Source organism: Sus scrofa, chromosome 1, assembly GCF_054392235.1.
Source record: "Sus scrofa isolate SSC_HxYL_T2T_F1_AM1 chromosome 1, Sscrofa_HxYL_maternal_Yorkshire_Landrace_v2.0, whole genome shotgun sequence".
Classification (NCBI taxonomy): Eukaryota; Metazoa; Chordata; class Mammalia; order Artiodactyla; family Suidae; genus Sus; species Sus scrofa.
The window spans coordinates 169460551-169472765 of NC_139383.1; the positions used below are offsets into that span (position 1 = coordinate 169460551).

At 38.7% G+C, this 12215-nt stretch overlaps 1 protein-coding gene across 7 annotated transcripts in view; it reads right to left on the bottom strand.

Annotated features, from left to right (window-relative positions):
- PHLPP1 (PH domain and leucine rich repeat protein phosphatase 1) overlaps positions 1-12215 on the bottom strand; it is a 219298-nt gene that overhangs the window by 15178 nt on the left and 191905 nt on the right. For all 7 annotated transcript variants that reach the window (XM_084977066.1, XM_084977036.1, XM_084977042.1 and 4 more), the window contains 2 exons: positions 7599-7729; positions 2034-2138 (listed from right to left, as the gene is read on the bottom strand). In XM_084977066.1, coding sequence (XP_084833192.1) covers positions 2034-2138; positions 7599-7729 — 236 coding nt within the window. The remainder of the gene's footprint in view (positions 1-2033; positions 2139-7598; positions 7730-12215) is intronic.

The following is a 12215-nucleotide window of genomic DNA, read 5'->3' on the forward strand; positions in this document are numbered from 1 at the left end:
GTGGGGGCAGTGGGAGGGAGAGAAGGAAGGGAATAGATATCTGTTAAGATCTGGCCACAGGGAAAACCACAATTCTGGCCTTCCTTCAAAGCTCCCTGTTTACATATCAACTTTATCTACAATTCAGAAAGAAAACTCTGGAGAAACTTCGGCTGAAAAAAACAAAGGGTAATAAAAGTAAGAGGAAACAAAGTGAGGGCCAGGGAGGTCCTTATCAAGTCCTACTTTTCAATCTAGGTGGTGGTTCACTTAAGAACCATTCGTATGTTTATTTATTATTTATACTTCAGTATAATAAAAAAATTTAGAGTAACTGTGGAAGGGGGAATTATGTGGAAAAAAACCAGATCTAATTGGTTACTGCCTCATTAATATAAATGAGTAGGTAATATATTTTAATATCCAGAGATGTTTAAAACCCAGTCTTGAATTTCACATCAGTGTTCTGGAATTAGCAGTTTCACATACTGGTGTTTGTGAGTAAGACATAATAATCTTTTAATGTTAAAAGAAGGATCTGTAGAAAGGAGCTTTGAATGCTCCGAAGAATGTAGTTTTTTCCCCGCTCCCTGAAATACAATGATGTACAGTGCAAAATACACAGAAATAATGCAGTCAGAGCCCAGGCACATTGGTTATCCTGTCTTTTTTTGGGCAAATGGAATAGAGGTGTTGAAATGGGGGCTATATCTTCTCTAAACAGCACAACACCATATCACACTCTTAAGGAAAGAGGAAAGGATCAATGTGTCAGATCCACAATTTGAGTTGATTCTGTTTTCTGTCCCAAGGAAAAGCTGTCAGCATGGCAACCACAGTTCCACCTTTTTTTTTTTTTTCCATGAAGGGTATTCAAGCTAGTCAGTGGTTCTCAATCCTGGATGCACAGTAGGATCAGCTGGGGAAGATTTTAAAGCATCTGGATTTAATGCCTAGGTTGGAGAATGTTCTTTTTCTTTTTTTTTTTGGCTTTTTAGGGCCACACCTGTGGCATATGGATGCTCCCAGGCTAGGGGCTGGATCGGAGCTACAGCCTCTGGCCTATGCCACAGCCACAGCAACTAGGGATCTGAGTCCCGTCTGCGACCTACACCACAGCTCATGGCAACACCAGATCCTTAACCCACTGAGCTAGGCCAGGGATTGAACCTGCGTCCTCATGGATGCTAGTCAGATACATTTCTGCTGAGAGACAATGGGAACTCCGGAGAATGTTAAGTTCCTCACCTGACTGACTCTAACATGCACCCAGGGTTGCATACTCATCTTAGCCACTATGGGATCATCCTCCACTTCCTGTTCCTCCCCTGCTCTGTGCTCTTACACCTTAGTAATTAAATTGTAACTATTTTAATTTATAGGATTTACTTTTCTAGTATTGACAATTAGCACCCCTTCATAAAAAGCAAGCCAGTCTAAAGAGCTGGATTACAATTCTCAAGAAATCAACAACTGCATCTAAGACAGGGAAGGCTGATGAAAATAGGGAAGAAAAAGAAATTAAGATGGACAAGACCTGGTGGCAAGACAAGCAGCTGACATTACAGGGAATGGACATCGAACTCCTGACAAGCTAATTTACACTGTAAAGAATAGTTCCACTGAGCCACTGACTGTTAGTAACGAAAGGGATCTTGAATACAGACAATCAAGGCTACTTCTACTCCTTTAATACTATCCCTGTTTTGCTTGGTAAACAGTCTTCAGAGAAAGATAAAGGGGCTTTTCAAAAGAGCAGGGATGCATTTAGATACTTAGGCCTTCTCCAAACACTGGAGTTTCACATAGATATAATGTGTCAGTTACACTGTATCCTAGCAACACTTCTCACAAAGAGAGAGTATGTGATGCCAAGCAGGGCTTAGCTTCATGTTCCAACCTAAGTCATCAGGTGGCTTCACTCTGGGGAAACATGCACTCTCAAATAAATGGGACACCAGGAAAGTGCGTGCTAGCACCAGGCTTCTTTCTGTCCCACTAAAGCAGGGAGACAGGCAGGAGGCAGATCTCACGCCAAAGTTTTACCCACTTACTTGTTTTTTACCCCTGAAGCTTCAGTGTAGCCATGGCTCCATACAGCTGGGGCTCCAGATGCATCTCCTGCTGAAGGCTGATCAATCTTGAAACAGCGGATATTACTAACCAGAGAAATTAAGGGAACAGGAATCATTAATACGGATCATGTGTGAACTGCTACCGTTATTGGGAAATGAAAAACAGCTAAGCACTCTAGTTACCACTTCTTATGTTTAATATGTCTGAAATATTTATGAGCAGTAAGAATTAGCTACTCATCACAATGAAAACAAAGGGGCATATACACAGAGCATGAAACTTAGTTTTTATCAGCTTCAAATGGTGGTTTGATGAAGAGTGTCACATGCAATACCCTTGATGGCTGCTCTCTCCCAAGAATGAAAGGACAGGTCTCAATCTTGCTTTGAGAAAAGAAAATTTAACTGTTACGTTAGGTGTATTTTCACAACATGAAATCCGGATTTGAAAAGAATGAAACCTAAGCCACAACTGTTTTATGTTTGAATGATGAGAGTTCTGTAACATTCATTCTCAAATCCAATTTCTGCCCAAGTCACCCCTTCAAATATTTTATGAATATCATGGGGGACCTTCCAATTCGTTCCTCACTTGAACAGCCAACTATGCTAAGAACACTGTCATAAAATCATGAAGTAAACAAGGGGTATTCCATAACTTACAAACTACATATATATACATATAAACTGGGACATAAATTCTCTCACTTCAGCTCTCATATGCTATAACTGGTCAAACAGGACCCAAAACAAAAATATTAAAAGGGTAAACTCTCAAATGGGGTTTATTAAAAACCAGCCTACAAGAAAGCATTCAATGCCCACAAACAGGAAATCATACAGATATGAAGCAGGTTTTTAAAAGGCTGCCTACCACCACATGGTGAGATAAATCCTTACCTGTAAACTGTCATTATTTTTTTCCCCCTATTACTTAAACAAGAGAAATAGCACACACATCATCTCTTAACTTAAATAACACCTAAACACTTTTCCCCAAAATTTAAATTATCAGGAGTTTCCATTGTGGCTCAGCAGCAACGAACCTGACTAGTATCCATGATGACGCAGGTACGATCCCTGGCCCTACTCAGTGGATTAAAAGGATCCAACGTTGCCATGAGCTGTGGTGTAAGTCACAGACATGGTTTGGATCCTGCATTGTTGTGGCTGTGGAATAGGCCGGCAGCTGCAGCTCCGATTCAACTCCTAGCTGGGAACTTCCATATGCCTCAGGTGAGGCCCTAAAAAGACAAAAAAAAAATTTTTTTTTAAATAATTTATCTGTTGGTGTTCACTAACTACCAAATATAACAAATACTGAATACCTTTCCTAAGAACCATTCACTCAGAAGTAAATCAATGTCTAACACTATTCACTTTGATTCTAGAAATAGCTGGTGGCGATTTCTCTGAAATTTAAAAATATTTTGTTAAAGAAAAGTTTCTACTCTTAATTACCAGCAAACATTCACTTTCCCCCTTTATCCTAAAAAAGCTGAAAAACATAAAAATCACAGATGACGCCAACAGAAAATCTTGAAATCAAATACCTCATTTTACAGCCGGGCTATATATCCTCTTTTCAAATCTATCAATAAAAGGGGCACTAAAAGAGATAGTCTGCTGTTATTTGCTTTCCATACGATCTGGTACTAAATTTTATCCACTTGTAACAGCAAGCAATCCAATAGGTTTTTAAGGCAAACCTTAGGGCTCTCACTGTTTTTGCTACCCTTCTGAATTCTAGAAAAAAAATGAAAGGTTCATTTCCAGACATTTCTACTTTTTATAGACCATAGAGTCTTCAAAGAAATAATTCCATCTCCTAGCCTGATTATTAAAGAAAAAAGTAATCCTTAAACATCCTCGTAATCCTTTCTAGTGAAGCAGCAATTTCTCATTCTCCGCAGAGCTGAAAAAAGTGTGACTGAGGAGCTAAGTGGCCTGAATGATGACTCTTGTACAACTTAAAATAAGTCAGAGAATCTGGGAGCCAGAGCTCGGTCACACAGAAGAGGCACTATGTGGATTGACACTGGCTTGTGGAGAACAAACGTGCCCACCTTCTAAAAGAGCAAGTCTCTTTTAGAAACTCTCCCGAGTTAGTACAGAGCCACAACCCTCTGGATACTAAACACAGGGTAACATTTTAACCTAAGAGCAAGCATTATGATTTCCCTGTCTGCTACTAATTTTTCTCTTTGTTTTTGTTTTTGTTTTAATCTGACAGGACACATGTGCTTCGCTGAGTAGCTCTGGCCACTCCAGTAACACGCCCTTTGGTAGCGAATTTAACAGATATTGCCTCACATCTGGGGTCGTTCTATTTTATATATATATATGTATATGGTTTTGCATCTTTTTTCTAATTATATCATGAACGTTTCCCATGTTTATATTCATGCTAAATATAATTAGAAATATCTTGATGACTAACTCTGTGCCTAAAATGAACACCATATTTCTGACTACTTTTTAGAATAAATTTTTTACCACAGAAAATCTTGGTCTAATTATATAAGTACTTTTAAAAGTTTGATACACAGAGCCAATAGCTTTTTTAAAAAGTTGTATCAATTTAAAATCCTCCAGCAGCATCAATTTGGGGGGAAAATATTACCATTTCAATATTTTACCTAATATTTCCTTGGTACACTAATAGGGCTGCACATGATCTTTTCAAGCAACTATCTGGACTTTGGTTATTAACACTTAATATCCTTAACTCATTTTCTGTTTGAGTGAGTACTTCTCTTACTCAATGTTCATAAAAACATTTTCTATTAAGAATATTAATGCTCTGGAATTCCTGTCGTGGTGCAGCGGAAACGAATCTGACTAGGAACCATGAAGTTGCGGGTTCCACCCCTGGCCTCGCTCAGCGGGGTAAGGATCCGGTGTTGCCATGAGCTGTGTGGTATAAGTCACAGATGCGGCTCAGATCCTGCTTTGCTGTGGCTGTGGTGTAAGCTGGCAGCTATAGATCCGATTAGACCCCTAGCCTGGGAACCTCCATATGCAGTGGGTATGGCCCTAAAAAGCAAAAATAAATAAATAAAATAAAAAATAAAAAAACAAATATTAATGATTTGATTTTTTGCCATGTTTTTTTATAGTTTATTACTTGTGTTTTAGATGTACTTTTGGTAGCTTTTGGAATAGACATTTAAAACTTTTATGTGAAAAAAAGTATTTTTTTGGAGTTCCTGCTGTGGTGCAATGGGATAGGCGGTGTTGTTGAAGTGCCAGGATGCAGGTATGACCCCTGGTCCAGCACTGGGGGTAAAGGATCCTGTGTTGCCACAGAGGTTACAACTGCGGCTCAGTTCTGATCCCTGATCTGGGAAGTCCATATGCCATGGGGTAGCCCCCCAAAAAAGTATTTTTACATACGAATATATATAACATAAATATCAAAACCAATCTCAATCTATCTATCTATATATTGATTTCTCTGTGGTTCCCCCCACTCCTGCTATCCTTTTTTGCCTAAAAGGTCCTTTTCTGGTTTGTGAATATATTCATATGATTTCATCTTACTTTTTAAAAAACTGCATTTTATATTATACATTTAACTCTTTAACTGGAATTTATTTTGGTGTGCAATTAAAATTCAACTTTTATTTTTCTCCAAACAGCTTTCATTTATTAACACATTTTTTGGTCCCACCTATGGCATGAAGAAGTGTCTCGGCCAGGGATCAAACTGTGTGCCATGGCATTGACAATGTCCATTTCCACTGAGCTATGAGGGAAATCCTATTAACAAATTTTATATAATGATTTTTAACACAAAATTACATGTCATATCTGTAAAAACCCAAAAGTTACCTGTAAAAAGATGAAATATGTTTTGATAATCCATGTATTCTTAGTTCTGAAAAGTCCCTCAGAAAATGTGTAGATCATGCTCCCTTATAGATAAAAAACTGAGGGATTTGGGTCAAGGCTTCATATACTGACAAACAGTGGAGAGAGCCTAGGTCCCTTCCCTAGGAATGTACTTAGGCAGTTTTCTTCAATTATAGGTTGAAATCAATGTTCTCATTAAGTACTTAACATGTCAACAAACAAGCACTGATTAGACCAATTCCATCCAGGAATGACCTTAAGTGATTTTCAAATTTTGGTATGCACTAAATCCTTGGATAATATTATTTAAGGGTCCATTAATACTACTTTTCAAAATTCTACTCCTTTTCAGTTTTCTAAAACATAAAAGATGACATTTATCAACAGATACTACAACAGGTTTTAAGCATGGAGGCAACACACCATGTCTACGATTGTTACAAGATACACTGCAAAAAATTCTGAAAATTCAGAAAGGTTTAAAGAAAACAAAGACCATCCATAATCTTAATATCCAGAGAACATACCATTTTAACATTTTGTTTTATATCCTTTCAGGAATTTTCTAGGTGTGCAGGTATACACACACATACAAACATACCCAATGCACAAAAATATTTATTGCAAAAAGTAGGATTATACTGTACAAAATTCTCTGTAAACTTCTCACCTAATATCACATACAGAGATCTTTTAAGTTAGTAATACAACTCTACATCATTGTTTTTAGCAGCTGTGTAATATTCAATTGTGAGGCATAATTTAATCCTATTAAAGACATTTTAGAGTTCTGTGATGAACATCTTATAAAGACATCTTTCCTAATGATCTTTTTTTTTTTTTTTTTTTTTTTTTTGGATTTTTGCCTTTTCTAGGGCCACTCCTGCGGCATATGGAGATTCCCAGACTAGGGGTCTAATCGGAGCTGTAGCCACCAGCCTACGCCAGAGCCACAGCAACGCGGGATCCGAGGAGTGTCTGTGACCTACCCTTAACCCACTGAGCAAAGGGCAGGGATCGAACCCGCAACCTCATGGTTCCTAGTCGGATTCATTAACCACTGAGCCACGACGGGAACTCCAGAAGTTATCTTTAATATTTTACATAGTGAACTCCAACCTGTTATTCTCCATCAACACCAAGCATGAAACAGTATCAATGAACTCTCTTCACTGAAGAGAGAACTTAGCAGGATCTAACTCCACGCTTTTTTTTTTTTTTTTAAATAGCTTGAATTGAACCAAATAATAATAATCTTAAATAAACCAAATTTTTCATTTACCCTACATCATAACTCTCTTGCAAAATCCTTTAATAACACATGCATTATACATCACCCCACGTTACTAGTAACTGAGATGTAAGTTTATGTCTAGGTTGTTTACTGTTCTCTCCTGTCTCTTCAAATCCCATTTTCCTCTTTGTATTCATCATCCTCATCTCTTTTTTTGTCTGGATATTTTCTCAAAACCTTTCTGAAAGGGGACATGAGTATCCAATTATTTGAAAATGTTTGGCTGTCCACCCATTTTGATGAGCTATAGACTGACAAATCACTTCACTTCAAATGTATGTAGACAAAGCTAGTAAATCAACAGATGCTTCATTTTCCATTTAATGTTCTCACTAAGTACTAAATGTCATTTTCAGTGAACAGTGATGGGGCTGAAGCATTTTGAAAACACTTACTTCAGCAGCTCCAAGGTTTTGTGATCAAGGGCAAGTCGGGGGTTTCCAGTCAGGTCTAGTTCTTGAAGTTTTGGAGGCAGGTTTTCTGGTAAAGTGACTTCACTTAGTTCATTACAGCTCAGGTCGACACACTGAAGAGACAGGCAGAAACAAGAAGAGATGGGCTGGAGAAGTTGCTCAGGTAGTCCTGTCCTCCTACTCTTGCAGGAGACTTAGCCTGACACCTCACTATATACCATGATGGCCAAATGCCAAAACTGTTTGTCCATGATTCTGCCATTAACATTTAAAACAGACTTTGCTAAATGCAGTTGAAATTTTTATTTTCTTTGAATAACACAGAAAATCCATGCTATTTATACTCCCCAGCCTTATCTTTTTAAGTTCATCTCTACATTAAAAATTAAGCATTAACTGAAAAATCCTAGAGATAGTTTCTCATACTGCTCAAAGTAACGCCGCACTTAGTGTGGCCATGAGGGTTATAGCTATAACATCAAAATGAAACTTTGAAAGGCTTTCTTAAAACAAACAAAAACATGCAAAATGAGGAGGAAAACACAGGGAATAAATATTCAAAATGAAAAGATAATTCTAAAGAAGTTAAATGAGAAATTGGTGAAAGACTAGCAGGTGGGCCTGCCTACTATATGCAAGGAAGAAAGTCAAAACTGGATCCTGCCTTCCACACATGCAATAGCAGGACTCTCCAACAGCTCTGCCTGATCTCACTTGGAAAATGCCACAAAAGGGTCAGCCTACTGACTGGAACAAAAATTATGTGAAATCTGTGAATGGAAATAACACCTCTTTTCTCATAAAACATAAAGCTTAAATGAGGTAAATCCTAAAATGAAGTGCTGCATTTCCGTTATGGAACCTGGGACCAGGGTAGAAGGAGGATCATATGCACAAGAGAAAACAAACAGCAACTTTTCTGATAAGAGAATGTGTAACCCACAATTTGGAAGAATGGTAAGGAAGGCATTCAACTATCTGGCTTGAGCTGGTACCTTATCACAATTTTTTTTAAATGACTAAAGAGTCTGTTAAAAATCTTAAGACTCTGAAAGGCAAACTGTATCCAAGAATTTCAGTTTCAAAATGGACAATTTTTTTTTTAGGGCTGCACCCATGGTATATGGAAGTTCCCAGGCTAGGGGTCAAATTGGAGCTACAGCTGCAGGCCTACACCACAGCCTCAGCAACTTGGGATCTGAGCCTCATCTGTGACCTATACTATAGCTCATGGCAACGCCGGATCGCTGACTCACTGAGCAGGACCAGGGATTGGATCTGCATCGTCATGGATACTAGTCAGGTTTATTTCCACTGCATCGATAGGAACTCCCAACAAATTCATTTTTATCTGGAAAATTCTTTAAAGAACTTTCTTTGGATTTCTTTGGATTGAAGAGGGACAGAGACTAAAATGAAAATCTGTATTTTTGGAGAAATAGGTTTTCAAACAACTTCAAACAATGCAATGTTTCCACACAAATTGTTTCACACCCTTGCTGCAAAACAGTAGCAATGATATAAAAGTATACTGTAATTTTAAACAACTACTTTTTATAATGAAAGCATTATAGCCGCATTATAAAAAGTTAGACAATGAGGATTAGAAAACTTGACTTTAAATTTAGCACCTGAACACAACCAGTGTTAGAATTCTATTCTTTTGTAGCTTTATTATTTAATGTCCAAAAAACTTTAAAAAACCATAAACGTAGATACCATTTCACTACATTTCACTTATTCTATATCTTCACTTCCATCACCTTTAACAACCTTAATACTTTGAAGAGAAGTTCAGGAATTCACTTAACCTAAATGTTGATAATAGGGACATAGTCATCTCCTTTTTGTTTTGTTTTTCTAATTATAAGTAATGGTTGCATGAATAGTCAACTGGATTTTTAGGAAACACTGATAACACTGGTTAATAATGGGCTATTCTGTCAGTTTGGTCAGTATACATCAGTACAGATAAAAACAACAAATGATGTAAATACAAACTATTGATGGTGATGAAACATGAGCTTAAGGACTGACAGGTGTGGGCAACACAGAACACAAGGGGTTGACAGAAACAAATTCAGAGGTCAGAGCATGCACTATGGGGGAAATTAAAGACATTCTGAACCATTAGAGACTTTTTTGAAACTGGCTAGGAACGTTTTTTAATGTTACCGCTAAAGATTTAAACTCTCTGAGTTCTGCAGACATAAAATTGCCATTCTTTGAATGACCAGGTAAGAAATGAGTCAGTAGGGTATTTATTTACAAAGATAGCGCTGGCAATGGTAATGAGATCTCACAGATGGTGCTTACGCACTTCCCCTGCCCAGGCCTATCTAGTCACCCAGTCTTTAATTCACTGCTGCCAACTCTCCTTTTGGTCTCCCTTCCCTCGGATACACTCACTCCCCACAATGCGGTCAGGGTGATTCTCCGAGGTGGTTTATTCTATCTGATCACACTCTAGCTTTAGTCTTCCCAAGCTCCCTGCTGCCCTTCACTTCAATTGGCCACCAAACTCCTTAGCATGTCAACAAAGGCCTTCATCCCACCTTTCACCACCTGCTCCCTTGTATTCCATATTCAGCTATGTTGAAGTTAATTCTTGCATGCGTCATGTTCTCATTTGTCTGTGCCTCTGCACATGCTATTCTCTGTGAATGGAGCTCTTCAAGCTCTCCTTGCCTTTTACCTGCCGGCTGGATAACTGCAACAGCTACCAATAAGAAAATAGAAAATTTGGTGGCATGACCTGATTAAAAAAAAATAGCCCCAACATATTCTATGTTGTTTAATGTATGTATTTATGTTTAATGCACTAAAAAATGTCTTGGAAATACATTGTTAAATAGAATGTTGAATCTGTCTAAAATGTTATCTTTCTCTCCTTCAGCCTCATTCTAGGACACAGCTAACAAAAACTGCTTTGCTATAATACAAAATTCTGGTAAGAATACGCAAAGCACAATTATCCAACCCTCAGAAAAAGATAACTCATAGCTGAGAAGGCACTCATGATTTAAAGGAAAATAACTGCTAATACATTTAGACAAAAGTGTAAAAAATAAAGTGTATCTTAAAGAAATGAGAGTGCAATCCAATATATAGTTTAACTGAAATTATCACAAGAGCACCAATATCATTATTATGATTCCTCACAAAACATTACTAAAGAAACAGCACGTCAATTTTCATAGCAGTGTTTTTTTTTTTTTGTTTGTTTTGTTTTTTGGCCTTACAGCGTTCCCGGGCCCGTGATCAGATCTAGCCGCAGTTGTGACCTATGCCCCAGTGGCAGCAATGCCAGATCCTTAACCCACTGTGCTAGGCCAAGGATTGAACCCACATCCCAGTGCTGCAAATGCTGCTGATCCCACTGCACCACAGTGGGAACTCCACAGTGTATTATATATTATCTGCCAAAAAACTGTCTGTGCTGCCCTGAAACAGTGACTTAACAGAGCCAGTCAGCTGAGAGATTCCGCAACCCCTTGCTTCTTCCTTCTTCAGACCACAGCTGGTCCACCACCTGAACTCTGCTGTCCAACAGCTCTGCAGTTCCAAAATGGGGACACACAACCATCTTTTTCACTCCTTTGCCCACACAAGGTAAAAGCTGCTGATTTATGTTTCCTCTACTAAACAGGTTCACTACTTTCATTTTGAGTTCATAAAAAGAAAAAAAATGTATTAAATCAAAATAACATTTATTTAGGGAGTTCCTGCTGTGGTACAGCTGGATCGACATTGTATATGTATTGGCTCGGGTCACTGCCTGGACCCAAGTTCGATTCCTAGCCCGGAGCAATGGGTTAAAGATCTGGTCTTGCTGCAGCTGCGGCGTAGTACGAAACTGTAGCTTGGATTTGATCCCTGGCCCGTGAACCTCCATATGCCATGGGGCAGCCAAAAAAAAAAAAAAAAATTATTTAACACGTACTAAGCAGCAAACAATAAGCTAGACATCAGGAGTCCGGACCCTGAGGAATCCACAGGCTAGAGGGGGACATCGACACTACTACCTACCTCCAGCTGCTACGATCAGCAAGATATACATGTGTGCACATTTATGACAGAGAAGGGGCAGCTACTAAGACCTCAGAAAGGGCTTTCCAGGAGGGGATTTTTGTGAAGAAACAAAGTTAAAGATACTGAGGCAGATGAGAACAGGAGGGCATCTAGGAAGAGCTAACAGCACATGCACTGGGCAGGAGACAGAACAATGCATGGTGTATCAGGTCATGAACCACAGGTGGTTGGTATATCTGGAGATGGTGGTGCCTAAGAGCAGAAGGTAAGGCTGGAGAGGCAGGTAGGGGCCAAATGGTGAACTATAGATTGTGTCTCATTTGGAAGTAATCTGTACTATCTCCCTCTCTTTATTTTATTTTTTAAATTTTATGGCCACACCTGGAGCATATGGAAGTTCCCAGGTTAAGGACTGGATGAGCTGCAGCTTCAACCTTTACTGCAGCAGCGGCAACACTGGATACTTCTCCCCACTGCGCCAGGCTGATGATCAAATCCGCATCTCTGCAGCAACCTGAGCCACTGCAGTTGAATTCTTAGTCCACTGCACCACAGTGGGAATTCTCT